This window comes from Juglans regia, chromosome 1, assembly GCF_001411555.2.
Source record: "Juglans regia cultivar Chandler chromosome 1, Walnut 2.0, whole genome shotgun sequence".
Lineage (NCBI taxonomy): Eukaryota > Viridiplantae > Streptophyta > Magnoliopsida > Fagales > Juglandaceae > Juglans > Juglans regia.
Window position 1 is genome coordinate 12,163,983 of NC_049901.1, and position 18,291 is coordinate 12,182,273.

The window sequence follows — 18,291 nt, forward strand, 5'->3', positions numbered from 1 at the left end:
ATTTATATCTATATAATATATAGATATATGTATTGCAGTGTCCAATTATTTGCTGGTTTTGAGTGCAGGCATTAACCCTAGCTGGCCTGGACTCATTTCATGATTTGGATACTTGTATTTGGATACTTGGCACGTCCCATGACTTCCATTGTAAAAAGGCTTTTACTCGTACATGAAGTGGTAATTAAGTACTTGACGAGATCAACAGGAAGCAATTTATAAAGCATATATATAAATTAATCTCTAAAGCCAAAGAAAAATGTTTGATGGTAGAGTTTTTTTTAGAGAATTGTTACAAACATAAAAAAAATTATATAAAAGTAAATTCATAAATTAACGTGATTTTATGTGATTCGTTAGATCTTACTGTATCAAAATATGTCAGTTTATAAATTTATTTTTATACGTATAATTTATTTTTATGGCTAAAGTATTAATTCTCTCTTTTTTTCTTTTTTTTTTAAACCGACAGTGATTATTCATTCAAGTCATATAAAAAGTACTGTGCCATAAATCGGATACAATTTGTACGATACAATTTTTCTTACTACAATTTGGAAGTTCAACGTCGGTGGGTCCATTCTTCTAATATTATTTTTATTTTCTCCTAAAGTCAGGTAGTATATTAAGTAGTACTGTGGCTTATCTCCAGATCGGAGTTCTATATATGCAAAATTCTTATGGCTTTATCTTCTTCCATGAACTCAATGGAATATGAGCAGATTGATTACCTCTTCAACTCTAGTTGCATTGAAGAACTTCATGAATGTAGCTTGGAAACAGGTTTTTCCTTGGAAAGAGAAGATCATCATGGGTTAATCTCCCCGAACATCATCCAAGATGTTGCAATTGACGATGATGAATGCAAGGAAAGATTGCTCCAGCTAGAGGTGGGGCTGGTGGATTTTGATTCCATCTGTCGAGCTACAGAAATGGATCTTGAGAGTTCTGTGGAAATTGGATCGGGTCATGATCACAAGAATCAAGAAAACCAGGAAAACGTGAGTGTATCTACAGAAGGAGGTTTTGCTTTAAAGGGAATTCAAGAAGAACTGATGCAGGAAAGCAGCTTGACAGATCTACTATTGATGGGAGCTGAAGCTGTTGAAGCACAAAACTGGGCTCTTGTTTCAACAGCAGTTGAGAAGCTTAACGATCTCTTAATTGATATTGAGAATATTGGAGATGAGTCGTTTAAGAGGTTGGCTCTTTTCTTCACTCAAGGCCTGCATTCCAAGAGCATCAATGCTCTCAAAATGCAGCACGACCCTGTAGCACTCACACCCACTAACCGCACTATTTATACCTTTCAGATGCTTCAGGAACTCTCTCCCTACGTGAAATTTGCGCATTTCACAGCGAACCAAGCGATCCTTGAGGCCACACAAGGAGATCATGAGATTCATGTCATTGATTTTGACATCATGGAGGGAATCCAATGGCCACCTCTGATGGTTGAGCTTTCAATGAGGAAGGATACTTTCCTCAGACTAACAGCCATCTTAGCGCCAGACCAGGAAAATACCGTATATTATGTTCAACAGACAGGAAAAAGACTGGAAGAGTTCGCAGATTCAATCAATTTGCCCTTCATGTTTGATCATATGGTGATGGCCAGAGAAGAAGATTTTGAAAGTATCAAAGTTGGCAATACTTTCATAGCCAACTGCATGATTCACCAGCTTCACATGCCTTACAGGAGTTTTTCATTGGTCAAAACTTTCCTGGGTGGTGTTTTCAAATTATCTCCAAAGATTTTCATTTTAGTACAAGAAGAGTTGTTCAATTTTGCTAGAATCCAGTCCATGTCCTTTGTAGAGTTCTTCTGTGAGGCACTCCACCATTACACTGCGCTGACTGACTCACTGGTCAACAGCTTTTGTGGTGTGTACAAAATGGGGTTTAGGCTAATAGAGAAGGAGTTTTTAGAGAGTAGAATTTTAGATAGTTTGAGTCAGTTTCCTAATGAGAAGGAGAAGAGAATGTTGTGGGGAGAGGGAGATGCTAATTCCTTCTTCAAGGGATATAGGAGAATCCCACTGAGTTCTGGTAATATTTGTCAAGCAAAATCATTGGCAAGCCTGTTTAGTGGGGGGTATTGGGTGCAGCATGAGAAGAGCAGGCTGGCCTTGTGTTGGAAGTCAAGGCCTTTGACAACAGCATCCATCTGGGTGCCAAAGCCAAAAACCAAAGACAAGATGATGATCAAGGTAGTCACATCCAGTTGAACTCTCTTTTTGTACAGATCATGTATGCAGGATTATCGATAAATCAAGACATGCGAGACAAATTCCACTCGTTATAGCCTATAGGTGATTAGGATTGGTTAATTTTATAATGATCAGCAGCTTTTATATATCCAATGTTGGTATGGATTTGCTAGCTTGTACGTAGTACAACCATTTGTTTTTACCTTGGCAAATTTTCGTATATGGGACTTTGTGAATAATGCATTTCTGGTTTTTCATGATGAAGCTACACGTACGTACGTGGAATGTATAATTAAAGATATCATTTAATTAATCAAATCTATTTTTTATCAGTTTATATTTTTTTTAAACTAATGATTATTTAACATAATATCATAATTAAGTTAAAACGATAAAAATAGATAAATTTAATGGTGTTATATGTATACATGCACTTTATTCATGTACGAATAGGCCAGGCAGGGAAACTATATATGAATTTGTTTTCACAAATAATAGGTATATATATAGAATTATTGAGTAATAAAAGCCTTTTTTTTTTTTTTTTTTTTTAATCTAGGCATGAGATAAGCTGCTGAGAGTGGGGTCAAATTAGTGGATTCAGCGTGCAGTACCATAATAACTTAAACTTATGTACTGAACCAATATTGAGAGAGAGAGAGAACCGTGAACAATCGGTTACTAATTTCTATGCAGACGGCCGCCAAAACTTACTGTAGAGTCAGGTAATTGAATTTTTTGATGGTATATATATAGTATATAATCCATTACCCCATCTCATTGTGTTGCTGTGATCTTACTATTTATATATTGATCCTTAGATCAACTTTTATTTTTTAAATTAATCCATTAATTAATAGATTGTTGGATAAGATCACAATACAATGAAGAGAAGTTCTATTAAATAAAGATTTTATAAAAATAAACTCATAAATTGATGTAGTTTTATGTAATATATTAGATCTACTTTATGATAAAAGTAGTTTATAATCTGACATACTATATCAAATCATGTCAATTTATAAATTTACGTTTGTATTATTATTATTTTTAGATAAAGCATTAATTTCTTTTACATTACTAAAATATAGTGGAAAAATTTATTCTTAAGAAACTGAAAAGGCTTGAGTTGAGAATATTAAAAGAGATTTTGGTTCAACAACGATAATAATGGGAGATCATGATGATGAGACTAAGACTTCATTTGGATCATCAATTCATCTCAACTCATCATTACAACTTTTTTAAATTCTAACACAAAATATAATAAACAATTCAACTTTTTCAAATTTCAAAATAATAATAATATTAAAAAATAATATTATAATAATATTTTATCATCTCAACTCAACTCAACTCAACTCAACTCACTTTAACATCCAAACTCAACCTAAAAGGAGTTAAAATTGTCTATGACGCGCATGCATGGAATTGAAGGGTGTTTTTTGGATAAATAAATTAAGAGTAATGCTAGGAACGAGCTGTGTCAAATAGATAAGCTCTATGCATGCCTTTTGTAAAAATATGGGTTTCATTCAAAAATAATTTTTTTTATAATGGGTTCCACTTTTTTATAAAAGGTCTGAATGAAACTTGTCTAGTGAGACTTGTACAAATCATTTTGTAGATTTTTTTAAATGGTTGCATATCTTTAGAATTCTAATTTCAGCTAGGTCGTTCTAATTTCACCATCCCTAAAAGATAACGGTTAATAGATTAATGATCGGTAAGTAGTAATTTTCAAACAAATGTATATATATATATATATATTGAGGTTGGCCGCAATGATGTTGTTTAAAGTTTAATGGGTCGATCGAGTTGGTGAATGAATGTGAAATTCAACTAGTAAAAGGCCAGATCAAGTAGTTACAAATTATTAATAAGCTGGCATCTTAAGTTAGGGTTCATGCATGCATGCCCAATATTGAAGCTAGCTAGCTGCATGCATGGGACCAATTTAATTTCCTTAATTAATTAAGATTGATATTAATTTGTTTCAGTAGCTAGCTAGCTAGCATGTTAACGTCGCATGCATGCATGTTGACCTCTTACATGGATGACGGAATCACTAATGAATTCAAAACATTGTTAAGTACGTTGCAGCTTAAATTAATTCCATTCCAACTTTGGATGTTTCTGTTGCTATGAACACATCTGAATGCGCCCTGCTCTTTTTGCTAAATACATTGATCCATAAGATTGATGATCTGCCGTCCCTGGATGAGACATAAATTTTAAACACTCCCAGGAGTAGTGGCTGGAGAATAATATCGGACAGGAATTAAGTGGTGGACCCCTATAGGCCAGGGGAGATTCGATCGTGAATAAGTTGAGATAAATTCGTAGAGATCATGATCAGGAGTTAATGCAAATTAAATATAAAAGGGTTACCTAAGTTATATATACCATGCTAGTTTATGTTCATGTACGTGTATATATATATAAGACTGGCCAGTAAGAGAGGAAGCCGAAGTTTAATTGTGGCCAACAATAATGATGCTAAAAAGAAATTAAAGGGATTAAATAGCCTCGCCTCAATGCACAAGCAAACAAAGGCGAGAGAAAGAGATCAGGAAGAAGCAAACAAGGTTTCATTTGCCGGCAGTTGGTATATACGGCTTAATTTGGCTAGCTATTAGCTAGCTAGTGGGTCTGTGTATACTTTTATATATGATCATTGGTTAATGTCGCATCTGCCCGCCTTTGTTGTGCGCGCAAGTTTTCCAATCATCTTTCATTATATATGTGTATATCTCTAGTGAATAAATAAGCGTCCATGGATGTGAACAGTAAAATTGTCATCCTCCATGCATTCCATCCATTTTTTTGAGCGTTTTTACATTTCTATCATTTTATGTTTTTCTTTTGTGTCCGTTTACATAGAGATAGTTTGATCCTTTTACTATGTAGTGTCAAGGGCTACAGGTTTTGCATTTTTTTTTTTAATTTCTGACTTTTTGTTTGCCTCCATTTTTGCGTGTTTTGACATTTCTATCCTTTTTTGTTTTAAACTTTTGTATTTGTTTATATAGGGATGATTTGGTCTTTTTATTTTGTTGGTGCTAGGGGCTGCACGTTTACTCTTTTTTTTTTTTCCCTCTTCCGCCTTTTCATTTGGCTTCTATCTTCTCTCTCTTTCTTTTATCTTCTGTTCTTCGCCTTTTCTTCGTCTCTCTGTTAGGAACATGATGCAGCACACCGTTTGGAGAAATGAGATTAAACGCACAGCTTCAATAATCAGTGCTATATGCAATGTTTGGCATCTTGAGAGAATTCTAGCTTATTATTTTATTTTGTCTCTTTGTAATAGTCAGTTGCTAGAGGTGTACGTGTCAGTCTTTTATTTGTATGGTTTGTTATTCTCCATGAGCATATGAGAAGGGATTGAAGGGAGGGAGATGTATTCTAGAACCTTGTGAAGAACTGATCTGTGTATGGAGGTTGGAAACCCTCGAAGTTTCCCTTATCAAAGCATATGAGTCTATGAGACTCTTTATCAAACACTTTCCCTGCATCTACTATTTCTTTCGCAAATCACTCTATTTCATTTTACAGCAATCCTTATTACATTACAACAATTCCAAATCCTCTTTACATTACAATAGATTCCACAAGTTACACTAATTTACAAGGACCATTACAAGTGGTATCTAGAGCCACTGATCTTGCTATGGAGTTGAGTAATGAGGAACTTAAGAATGTTTTCAGAATTATCACTGTGCACTATATGATGATTTCTATAGAGATCCTGGCCAAACGGTTCTTACAGTGAAGTCTCCCGATAGGAAGAACCTAAAAATTTTAGTAGATTCTTCCTTCACTATTTATTATGTGAAGCTCAATATCGACTATGCTTATGGGAGAAACATCTACCCGTTGGAGCAACACCAAGTGAGACACAGAGGCCTTATTTTAGAAGATGGTGTTATGTTGATAGGGAAGATGGGTATGTTGTTCTTGAAGCAAAGAAAACAACGACGAATGCAATTGATGAAACTCAGATAAGCATTTCAAGAGAGATGTCTTCCTTCGACGCGTACGACATCGATGTTGAGGAGATGAACGTGAACTCTTTTGATCATCATTTCGTTGACGACAACAATGAGAACTTAGCTGGTGGCGGTTCTTGTAAATTGTGTCACAAGAAGCAATAGGGAGAATCTATAGAGTGGGATGGTGCGAGTCAGTATAAAAATTCGATGATCAGTCCAACTAATTCATTGTATAGCAGTGATAGCTTTGTATCTAATTGTAGTGAATATTTTGATGTAAATTCATATGACAAGATTAATGGACAAGAAATTACAACAGAGGATGGTCAAGAGAGTTGTTGAAGGAGGGAAAGCAACTCAAAGGAAAGCAATAATGTCGTTGATAGGCAAGCTGATGCTCCCCAGGAAGCACTTCAAGTTCTTGATATTGTCTCGTGTGAATTACCTGCTATTAGGTACTGTCGAGTGGATCATTCATTTTATTCTCCTGATCTGTGTAGGAGGCAGTCACTGGGTGAGGGATTGGAGAGTTGCCGTGGTTTTTATCAAAGCATTCGTCCAACTTAGATGGGGCTGTCTCTAAATACAGACAGTTTTCATCAAAGCATGGTGTTCGATTTTGGGGAGGAGACAAACCTGAGCGGTAAGAAGAATTCCGCTCATCTTTTGCTTGATATAATGCCACTTAAAATGGTGTTTAAGCCCTTTGAGAGAGGAGGGGAAATAAAAGCCGATCACTATTTGCCAATCCATAGAGATCCTCCAACATTTGTTGAGCAAGCACCAGAACAAGAAATCCTTGTTCCGGGAATTAAGGTTGTTGATCTTCTTGCACCATACCAAAGGGGTGGTAAGATTGGTCTGTTTGGTGGTGCTGGTGTAGGAAAATTTTTGCTTAGCATGGAACTTATCAACAATGTTGCAAAAGCTCATGGTGGTTTCTCTGTGTTTGCTGGAGTTGGAGGATGCACTCGAGAGGGTAATGACTTGCATAGGGAAATGATGGAGAGTGGTGTCATTAAGCAGAGTGAAAAGGAGGTTCAAAGCAAATGTGCTCCTGTATATGGTCAAATGGAGAGTGGTGTCAGATTTTTTGTTCACTATTGGGCTGGTGTATCACCACTTCAAGTGATTTTTAAACCCTTTGATAGAGGAAGACCAGGGAATGAGGGATGGGTCTTTATTGAAGAAGTTTCTTGCCTTTTTCTCCTTGAAACCATTCTTGAATTATGATATTGTCTTTGCCTTTTAGTGTTTTGGAGAATTTGTCAGTGGATCCATAGCTGATGAGCAGAGGAAGATTGTTGTTCGTAACTCATGCGGCCTTGTGGTGGGATGTATACGGCCAACACCATGGTGTCTGCTATTGAACAATGGGAATGTGTCTACCTTACAGCTCTTCGACACCTGCTGAATATCCATTGAAGTTGGATGAGTGCCATTTAGCAAGAATGCGTCCTTTGGAATTACTAAAGATGGACTTGAAACCACAAGAACTTATCACTCCAAAATTCCTACGTAATGTGATGGTTATTGTCATGGCACTAAGTGGCTCTACACATGTTGTATTACACTTGATTTCTATTGCAAGGTCTGTTGGTCTAGAACTAACTCATGACGATTTTCCAAAGGTCAGCGATGAGGTTCCATTTCTGGTAGATCTTAAGCCTAGTAGCAAATATGTCATGGAGGATGTATACAAGATTGGAGGAACACCCGCAGTCCTTTGTTACCTTGTGGAGCATTGGCTTCTGGATGGAAAATATATGACTGTCACTGGAAAAGAAGGGCTATATTTCTCTGATCCTGCACTTAGAATTGAAGGAGAAGAATCCATGTTTGTAGCTATCTCAGAGAATCCTCTCAGCTTTAAGGACAAGGTAGTTAATGTTTGCGCCACCGCTATTAACCTTGTGGACAAGAGTCTTTTGAGGGGGAGAGGAGTTCTAGTTACTGCTTCAATACATGGGAAAAATATAAACTCAGTAAATCTTTGTAGAAATCTTAGTAAAGTGTATATTGGCAATAGAAAAGAGGAATTAGTCTCAGTTGCCGAAAAAGGTATCTTTGTTAATTGAAAGTGAATTTGACTTGAAGAATATTGTAGCAGTCGCAAGAATAGTGGACAAGAAGGTTGATATTTTACTTCGGATCAACTAAGACGTGGACCCCAGGTCCATTCCTTATGTTGCTACTGGGAATAAAAACTCTAAATTTGGCATCAGAAATGAGAAGTTGCCATGGTTCTTGGATGCTGTGAAGGCACTTCCTAATGAGCTGAAACTTGTGGGAGCAACTTGCCATCTTGGATCCACCTTAGTTGGATGCTGTGAAGACACTTCCTAATGAGCTGAAACTTGTGGGAGCACCTTGCCATCTTGGATCCACCATCACCAAGGTCACTGTGCACATATTGAAAGACGCAGCTATTATTATGGTAAACTACATTGATGAAATGGGTTGGTCTTTCGGTAGAAGAAAGTAGTTGAGAAGATTCTAGCCCTTTACACACACCTTGAGGATAAGGTTCTTTTAAGGGGAGAAGATTGTTAGGAACCTGATGCAGCGCACCTTTTGGAGAAATGAGATTAAACGCACAGCTTCAATAGTCGGTGCTATACGCAGCGTTTGGCATCCTGAGAGAATTTTAGCTTATTATTTTATTTTGTCTCTTTGTAATAGTCAATTGCTAGAGGTATACGTGTCAGCCTTTTATTTGTATGGTTTGTTATTCTGCATGAGCATATGAGAAGGGATTGAAGGGAGGGAGAGGTATTCTAGAGTCTTGTGAAGAACTGATCTGTGTATGGAGGTTGGAAACCCTCAAAGTTTCCCTTATCAAAGCATATGAGTCTATGAGACTCTTTATCAAACACTTTCCCTGCGTCTACTATTTCTTTTGCAAATCACTTTATTTCATTTTACAGCAATCCTTATTACATTACAACAATTCCCAATCCTCTTTACATTACAATAGATTCCACAAGTTACACTGATTTACAAGGACCATTACACTTTCTCTTTCTTCTTTCTTCTTCCGTTTTCTGTCGGTTTCTCTATTGGCCGTTTATTTTTGTCTTCTTCCTTCTCTGTGTCTTAACTTCTGTGGTTTCTCTTCAGGTTTGTTCTCTGCAAGGTTGGGTTTTTTTTCTCCCGTTTTCGTTCAGGTTGTTTTGTGGGTTTTTTTTCACTCTTGCCGTTGGTTCGCATTTTTGGTTGCATTTTTTCTTTTTTGTTTGGGTTGTTTTGTGGGGGTTTTTTTCCCTTGTATTGTTGGTTTGCATTTTTTGTTGCATTTTTTGTATGATCTGAGTTTTCATGTTTTTTTTGTGCATTTTTTGTCAATTTGTTTTTCCCACAGTCTCTTCAGGTTTGTTCTCTGGAAGGTTTGGTTTTTTTTTTTTGGTTTTCGTCCAGGTTGTTTGGTCACATTTTTGGTAAAAAATTGTATTTGTTTTTATTTTTCCCCCTCGTGCAGTTGGTTTGCATTTTTGTTCTCTGTAACGTTGGGGTTGTTTTGGATTTTTTTGGTTTTTTCCCCCTTGTGCTGTTGTTTTTTTTGCTCCTGCTGTTGGTTCGCATTTTTTGTGGCATTTATTGCATGATCTGGGTTAGTATATTTGTTTTGCATTTTTTGCTAATTTTTTTTTCATCATCTCTTCGGTTTTGTTCTCTGCATGGTTGAGATTTTTTTTCATTGTTTTCTTCCAGGTTGTTTGGTCGTATTTTTTGGTAAAAAATTGTGTTTTTTTTTTTTTTGCACAATCTCTTCTCTCTGCAAGGTTGGGATTTTTTTTTTTTTTTTGGCACCAGCTTCATGTGAGTCCCTATATTTTTTGTGCGGTATTTTCATCTGGTATGTTTGTTTGTGTTTTCATAATCCAATGTTGGGTATTTTGTATATTGTGGGTTTGGATTCTCTCGGTTTTTGCCATTTTTTGGTAAAAAAATATTTTTTTATGTTGTTTTTTTTATGCTTTTAAGTGTTTGTTGGTCTTCGGAGTCTTGTATTTTTTGAGTTTTAGGATGTGTATTTTTTTTTTATCTTTTTGAGAATGTCTTTTTTTCATGGGTTTCCATGAGTTTTTTTTTTTTTTTTTTAGGGGTTTGCATGTTGCCTGTTTTTTGTATTTTTCTTTTCCTCCTGCCTTTATTTTAAGGTATTTTGTTTATAACAAAGATTGTGGGTTTGGATGCTCTACCAAACATTTTCTGTTTGGTTCTTTGATTTACATCTACATAATGATCCAGTTTTTGTTTTTGGTTCTGTGATCAAATTTTTTTAAATTTGTTCTATAGAGATTGAGTTGTGTGGAGTTTATTTTTTCAGGTATGATGCATTGTTCTATTTTTCTGTTTATATAGGGATAATTTGGCGTTTTTAGAGGGGCTACATGTTTTTTTTTTTTTTTTTTGGGTTTTTGACTTTTCTATCATTTAATGTTTTACTTTTGTTTGTTTACATAGGGATGGTTTGGTCTTTTTAATGAGATCTCATCGATATAGCAGGGTAATCCTCTCCTGGATGACCATATTGCAGTTTGTGGTACTTTCCACAAAAGGCAACCGGGGTTCGGGTGCGGTTTTGCAGCCATTCGATGTGAATGGTTCCTTGTAGCTAAGGAATGCTTTTATTTAGTATTGTTGCGATTTGCATGCTATTTGCTTGTTGTTTTGTGTGAATATGTGAATTGGTTAGGTCTGTTACATTGGTTTGTGCTGTGATTTTGTTTGTTCTAAAAAACATAATTTTTTTTTTTCAAATTAGTCATGGCTTTATTATATAATCTTTTTTATAATACAATATTGTAGAGTTTGTATTTGGTTGTTCATTATCTGTGATCTATAGACTTGTAAGAAAATATAATTTTTCTTATGATCCAGTGTTGTATTTTTTTTTCATAATGTAGTGTTGGTTTTTATTTTTTGTTCAATGATTTACACATGTAATCTTGTATTTGCTTTTCTGCTGTGAAGTTGGTTTTTGTTGGTATAATCTATTTTTTCTTTTCTTATAGTTCAGTCTTTATCATGTGTGGTGTTCAACATACATGTATTTCTGTTTGTTTTCTATTAACAGTGTAAGATTTGGGTTTATTTCTTCGTTTGTATGTTTCAAGATTTGGTATGTAATATATGTTCTATGGTGAATAAATATGTGGCGATAGAGGTGAATAGTAAGATTGTCGTCCTCCATGCATTCCATCCATTTTTTGGGTGTTTCGTCTTTTCTATCATTTTATATTTTTCTTTTATGTCCGTTTACATAGGGATGATTTGGTGTTTTTACTATACAAATGTCAAGGGGGCTGCAGGTTTTGCTCTTTTTTTTTTTTTTTTTTCCCTCCTTTTTTTTTGCCTTCCATGTTCTCTCTCGTTTCATTGTTGGTTGTTTATTCTTTTCCTCCTGCCTTTATTTTTACTTTAGTATAGAAGATAACTTGTAAATTATTTTCTTATTGTCTTCTTTTGATGTTATGGTGACTAAGTGGTTTGGACTTTTTATTTCAGGTTGGTATCTCTTGACTTTCTCAATTTAAGCTTTGATTTGGCCTTTCTAGGAAATTTATGTTAAGTGTTTAATATTGATTTGTTTTTGGCAAGAAGTTTCTAACAATAGCATTGACAGTGGAGTTTTATTTTAATGTTTGTCTTTCTCAAATTTTTTGTTTTGTACTTATTTCACGTATTTTTAAATTTCATTATAACATATGATTATTAATTTATTTATAGTTTTAGGAGTGATTAAGAGTTTGAAATTTGTCAACAAATACATTTTTTCTGGCCTTTTTTTGCTGTGCAGTTGATTTTTTATGGTATAGATAGAATTTTTTGTTAACTTTTTTTTCCAGGTATGATGTGGTGTTCTTTTATAATAATGTGGCCTTTTTTTTCTTTTTATTATGTGATTCTTTGCTTTTTTATTGTTGTAAGGGGTTTTTTTTTTTTGCTGTATCATTTGTAGCTGTGTTACTGTTTTTTGCTTTCTTTGATTTGTATGTTATGATTGTTGTGTGGTTCTTACAATGAAATAAAAAATAACATGTCATTCTGTTATGAAAATTAATAAACATTTCTGATGTTGGAGAACTTCTCAAGGCTTCACAACCTAGAATAGTAAATTATATTCTTAACAAAAAATTATTAATTATTAATTATTACAACACAATTATTTTAATACTTGTCATAAATATCATACAGAAACCAAAATTTTGGGCGAAAGGCAAGATAAATGTGCTTGATCTCCAGCAAATCTTTTTTCATATGTCTTGCATTAGATGTAATAAAGGAACAAACTATGATTACAATGAAAAATTTTCATGTTATCATTGTAAGCATATGAGCATTGCACAACCACGATATGTACCTTTTTTTTCTAAACATTCAGTTCACATCACTTGTTTAAAAAACTTAACATATATTTTCTATACATTCTAACAGATAACTATATTTTTGTTGATGATAGTTGTCGAGCATATGTTGAAGTTAATGATGGTAATGATGGTACATGACAGCTAGTTGTAGTAGTATTTGGCAAAATTGCAGAAAAAGCGTTGGATTATTCAGCAATTCATTTCATGAATTATACTGGCAAGGTAACATAACATTACATTTTTAAAACCTTTTCACTTCAAATGATTGGTTTTATCAAATGATTGGTTTTTTTGCAGGAGCATTTGCCATTCTTAAAAAGTATGACGAAAGAAATCTCAGAAAAATAATGGATAATTGAACTTCGTGTAGATATAGACCAGATGAACCAACAATTCCATTAAAAATTTTAATATCTTATTAATTAGTTCTGCAAAAGAGAAAGAGGTATGTTAGTTACTATGGTTGTAGTATAAACTTTAGTTATTGTTTAAAACTTAAACCAAACTACATTTTGTAAACTTATATCAAGCTTCTTTTGCATATATATTACTGTGGTTGTTGCATATATTATTTATTCTCTTTGACATTTTTTTTTTTTTTTTTTTTTTGCAATTAGGTTATAACCTTTTTTTGCTATATGATTTATAAATTTGTGAGAAAATATAATTTTTTTTTTTATAATGCAATTGTGTTATTTTTATTTCTATCTATATATAGTTTATATATATATAATTACCATATGTATTTTCTCTCCACTGGGCAAGCGTCCCTTGGACGTTTCATTACTACTAGTATATATATATATATATATATATATATATATATATATATATATATATATATATATATAGACACACTCATAGGTGGACAAGTGTTTGACAAACCCTTTTGTAGATGAACGACTGCTTCAATGGTAGCTAGCCTTGGAATAGGCTTCCAGGTCTACTTCTCCCGGTGTAATGGTATAGACCTTAGACTTCATAGGGGTCTTTACTCTACCATCTGGCGTTATTGCTCCTCTAGGCATGTTCTGAGGACGATTCCGGATCATGTGGTCTGACCACATCTGAAGCAAGCTCCCGTAGCCAGTCAACACTCTTCGTTGTGCCTTTTTCCACATCGTTGACAGGGTGGTGGAGTGACGGGTGCTGAGTTCTCGACTACGGCACATTTTCCTTTGTTTAGAGTAGCAATGACCTTCCTTTTCTCCATACTTCCTCCAGGAGAATAAAGCAATCATATTTTCCGATCCACTTGGGCCTGAGCAATCAGTCTTCGTTGTTCCGCTTCTACTATAAAAGCCAAATTGATCAGTTCTTGGAAATTCTCTATTTGCAGGCAAGCTACTTGGTTTCGAATACGGGGTTGCAAACCATCTTGAAACTTCTTCGCTTGTATCTTCTCTATACCGATCAGATGAGGTGCGAATCTTCTCAATTCCATAAAACGAGTAGCATATTGATCAACCGTCATGTTACCTTGGGTCAAGTTCGCAAAATCTAGGGCTTTCTGCTGCTTTGCTATCTCCAGAAAGAAACGATTATCGAAGTCAGTCTTAAATCGATCCCAAGTGAGTGCAGCTAGATCGCCTAACTCTCGAATGAGCAACTGTTGTTTAGTGTCCCACCATATACCGGCTTCTCCTTGTAGCATGTGTGTGGCATATTGGACCTTTTGTTCCTCCGTGCATCCACTAATGTCGAAGGTTCTCTTCAAGTCCACCAGCCACTTATTGGCCCTCAAAGGTCTTTCTGTTCCCATAAAATTAGGGTATCTATAAACTAAAAATTTCTCATACGGACATCCTTGATTTCCTCATCTGGGCGGTCTTTGCCTAACATTTTGCCCTTGTGACGCTATCTAATTGCGCACTACCTCAGTTATCTGGCAAATAGCTTCCCCTATTGCTTGTCCCCAGTGGAGGGTTTCCAGCCTCCTGGTCTCTACATCTCGAAGAAGTATCCTCACATCGGTTTCGTACCATGGTTCTTTCTCTCTCTTGATATGTACAAAAACCAGCGTAGGTCAGTCTCATTCTTAGAGAAAGACTATCTTTCTTCAACCTGCATTCACGACTCTACAGGCGTATCTTCCTTCTATTTTCACTTCCTCCATGATTCAAGCCTATAGCTATAAGATCAAAGCCTATAACTACATATCTCAAATCTAGTTGGTGGTACCATGTATTCTTAGGACATTGTGTGGGTTTCCTCAGAGACGTAATGACTCTGATACCATGCTCTATGGCGCCCCAGCCCCCGCTTGGGATTGGACGGTGACTGACACGGGATATGCAACACATGACTACATACCCGTCGTACATGACAGATAAGATGCAATGCTCCTATATATACTAGCAGTATGCAATAATTAATGCAACGAAAAATGTAAAGTTTATATGAAATTAGGCAACGCCTAAAGCAATTGCCTTAGCACATGGTACCGTAAGACTAAGCATAACCCAAACATTGCCTTTAACAACACATTCATATCAAAAGTACCCAATGAAAGATATGTTCATTGTCTCCCAAAACATGGGTGAGCAACAAAACCTTTTTCCCCAAAACAAAGGGATCAATCACAAAAATGGCTTAATTCACTAGAAAATCCAAAACATATTTCCTAGTACAGGAAAACAGTCCCTCTTCTTCCTTTTTTTTTTTTTTCACAACTAGTCGGGCTTTTTCCTTTTCTCCAAAAATCGATTCTTATCCCGATTCCTTAATCTCTTCAGCTCATCAATGAGCTGCAGTGCCTCATAAATGAGTAGGTCGGCATTTTGTATCCTATCCAACAAGGAGGGTTCTGACGAGCTCTCATTGTTCTTTGGTACCCCCTCACTAGTTGGGGGTACTGTAGTCCTTTTGCATTTCACCATGTGGGTGATCTTCTAGACCTATCACAACTTTTATCATTCCGGACGGGGAATGGTAGTAAAAACTACCCAGTACTTCAATTCTGTCTTCTCTGCCTTATACTAGAACAGAATTGCTTTGGCCAAGTTTTGCCAAGATTTCACAAGAATCTTACAAGTAAACAATTTAATGCTGAAAATAGAATGTACAAGAATACAAGAACACAAGGGAATTACGTGGTTCGATCCTAGTGATCTACATCCATGGCAGCAACAGTCAAGAGACTTTCTTCTTTCATTTATGATCAAAATATAGTGATGAGTTTACAAGAACAATCTCTCTTGAATACACCTCTCAATTCTTGGAGCTTTCTAACTCAAGAATTATTCTCTCTACACTCTTCTGTATTTTCTCTAGTATATTCATTCCACCTAAATTACAAATGAAGGCCTCTATTTATAGATTACAAAGTATGACTTAGTAGAAGTTATACTTAACAGAATAACTTTTGTTTCACCTTAGTAGTCTAAAACCTGAGTCCTTCCCTTTCCACATGAGCTGTCATGTGCTTTTATTCAACAAGAAAATGGTTGACACACTTCTAACAATTCTCCACCTTGGCAAGCATTTTTGACCTTCCAAGCTGTCTCCTTCCTCATTGACTATTGCTGCAGGATCCCCCTTAAGAGCTTAGCAATTTCCCATATTGATCAAGTCCAGACAATGTCTGAACTTGATTGTTGGCAGTGTCTTAGTCATCATATCAGATGGATTTTCTTATGTTGGAATTTTTTCTACTCCAATCTCTCGAGCTGAAATGATGTCCCTTACAAAGTGTAGCTTAATGTCTATATGTTTTGATCTTTCATGGTATACCTGATTTTTGGCAAGATGAATTGTGCTCTGGTTATCACAGTGAACTGTGATATTCCCCTCATACATACCTAATTCGTGTGATATACCCTTCAACCATATAGCTTCCTTTATTGCTTCAGTCATTGCAATATATTCTGCCTCAGTTGTTGACAAGGCAACTACTGGCTGAAGATTTGCCTTCCAGCTGATGGCACCTCCAAAGGTAGTGAACACAAAACCAGTCAAAGACTTTCTTGTGTCAATATTACCTACATAATCTGAATCAACAAAACCTTCTAGCTCACTTCCTCTTTTCACATTTTTACCAAACTTCACTCCCAGACTCCTTGAACCAGAAAGGTATTGAAATACCCATTTGATAGCATGCCAATGTGGTTTTCTTGGATTGCTCATAAACCTACTGACTAAGCTGACAGCATAGGTCAGATGTGGTCTAGAGCAAACCATGGCATACATGATGCTTCCCACCATGCTAGCATATGGTATTTTCTGCATAAATTCCTTATCTTCTTCAGTTTCTGGAGCTTGAGTGACTGAAAGTTTTGAGTGCTGCCCTATTGGGGTACTAATTGTTTTCAGCTGATCCATACCAAATCTAGTTAAAATTTTGGAAATATATGCCTTTTGAGATAGGTAGAGAAGCCTTTTATTCCTTTCCCTTACTATCTCCATTCCCAAAATTATTTTTGCAAGGCCAAGTTCTTTCATTTCAAATTCTGATTTTAGTATGCATTTTACTAAATCAATCTGAATTTTATCCTTACAAGCAATTAATATATCATCTACATAAAACAGTAGATAAATTGGAGTTTCTTCAATTTGCTTGTAATATACACAACTATCATAATTGCTTCTATTGAAACCAATATTAATCATATGGGAGTCAAACCTTTTATACCACTGTCTAGGAGACTGTTTAAGTCCATACAGTGATTTTTTTAGTAAACACACTTGACTCTTAGTGGTTTCAGTTGTGAAGCCTTCGGGTGGTTGCATGTATATGACTTCTTCAAGTTCTCCATGCAAGAAAGCTGTCTTCACATCTAGTTGTTCTAAATGCATGTCTTGATGAGCAACAAAAGAAAGTAACAGTCTTATTTAACTGTGTTTAACCACAGGAGAAAAAATCTCATTATAATCCACACCCTCTCTCTGTGTAAACCTCTTTGCTACCAACCTAGCCTTGTACCTAGGTAGCTCAACCCCTGGTATGCCTTCTTTCCTTTTAAAGATCCATTTGGATCTAATAAGTTTCTGTTTTTCTGGTTTTGGAACCATTTTCCATGTTTGGTTTTTGTTTAAAGAATCCATTTCTTCTTGCATTGCAAGCTTCCATTTTTCAACCTCTTTACTAACCATGGCCTATTTAAAAGACCTTGGTTCTAACTCAATTATATCATCAGCAACAGTTAACGCAAAAGCTGTAAGTTCAGCTTGCCCATACCTCTGAGGTGGTCTTATAACTCTTCTTTCTCTGTCTCTTGCCAGATTGTAAGAGTTCTCCCCACCTTGAGTTTTATGGTCTGTGCTTATACTCTCAACTTTTATTCTATTATCCTGATGACATGGAGATTCTATTGATTTCTCCACCTCAAGTTGTATATGAGTATTGGTAGGTTGTTGTCCTAAATTTTCTGGTTCAATTTTATGTCTAGCCATTTGCCCCTCGTTGAAGGTCACAACTCTACTAATGATACATTTATGTATCCTAGGTTCATCTATCCATAGCTTATAGCCTTTAACACAATCTGGGTATCCCACAAAAATGCACTTAAGTGCTCTAGGTTCTAACTTTTCAGTTTTAGTATGTGCATAGGCTACACATCCAAAAACTCTTAGATGGTAATACCTAGATGGTTTTCCAGACCACATCTCTTGTGGTGTTTTAAAGTTTAAAGCTGAGGAGGGACATCTATTTATCAAGTGAACTGTTGTGGTGGCAGCCTCAACCCATGATTTTGGTAATCTTGAGGTTGACAACAT

The 18,291-nt window shown here is 35.5% G+C and overlaps 4 protein-coding genes across 4 annotated transcripts; 2 read left to right on the plus strand and 2 right to left on the minus strand.

The window, feature by feature from the left end:
* The first annotated feature begins 680 nt into the window (after nt 1-680).
* On the plus strand, nt 681-6,364 carry LOC109017232 (protein NODULATION SIGNALING PATHWAY 2-like). The gene is made up of 2 exons (XM_035689778.1): nt 681-2,210; nt 6,074-6,364. Exons 1-2 carry the CDS (start codon nt 681-683, stop codon nt 6,362-6,364), a joined length of 1,821 nt encoding a protein of 606 aa, XP_035545671.1.
* A 405-nt stretch (nt 6,365-6,769) lies between these two features.
* LOC108996149 (ATP synthase subunit beta, mitochondrial-like) lies at nt 6,770-7,616 on the plus strand. The gene is made up of 2 exons (XM_018971913.2): nt 6,770-7,330; nt 7,455-7,616. Exons 1-2 carry the CDS (start codon nt 6,770-6,772, stop codon nt 7,614-7,616), a joined length of 723 nt encoding a protein of 240 aa, XP_018827458.2.
* A 6,197-nt stretch (nt 7,617-13,813) lies between these two features.
* On the minus strand, nt 13,814-14,338 carry LOC118348309. Its single transcript, XM_035689786.1, has one exon. It carries the CDS (start codon nt 14,336-14,338, stop codon nt 13,814-13,816), a length of 525 nt encoding a protein of 174 aa, XP_035545679.1.
* Nucleotides 14,339-14,437: 99 nt separating this feature from the next.
* Nucleotides 14,438-16,896, minus strand: LOC118348310 (secreted RxLR effector protein 161-like). Its single transcript, XM_035689790.1, has 2 exons — nt 16,309-16,896; nt 14,438-14,575 (listed from the first exon to the last, which is right to left on the minus strand). The coding sequence occupies exons 1-2, from the start codon at nt 16,894-16,896 to the stop codon at nt 14,438-14,440; spliced, it is 726 nt and encodes a 241-aa protein (XP_035545683.1).
* Nucleotides 16,897-18,291: the final 1,395 nt, after the last annotated feature.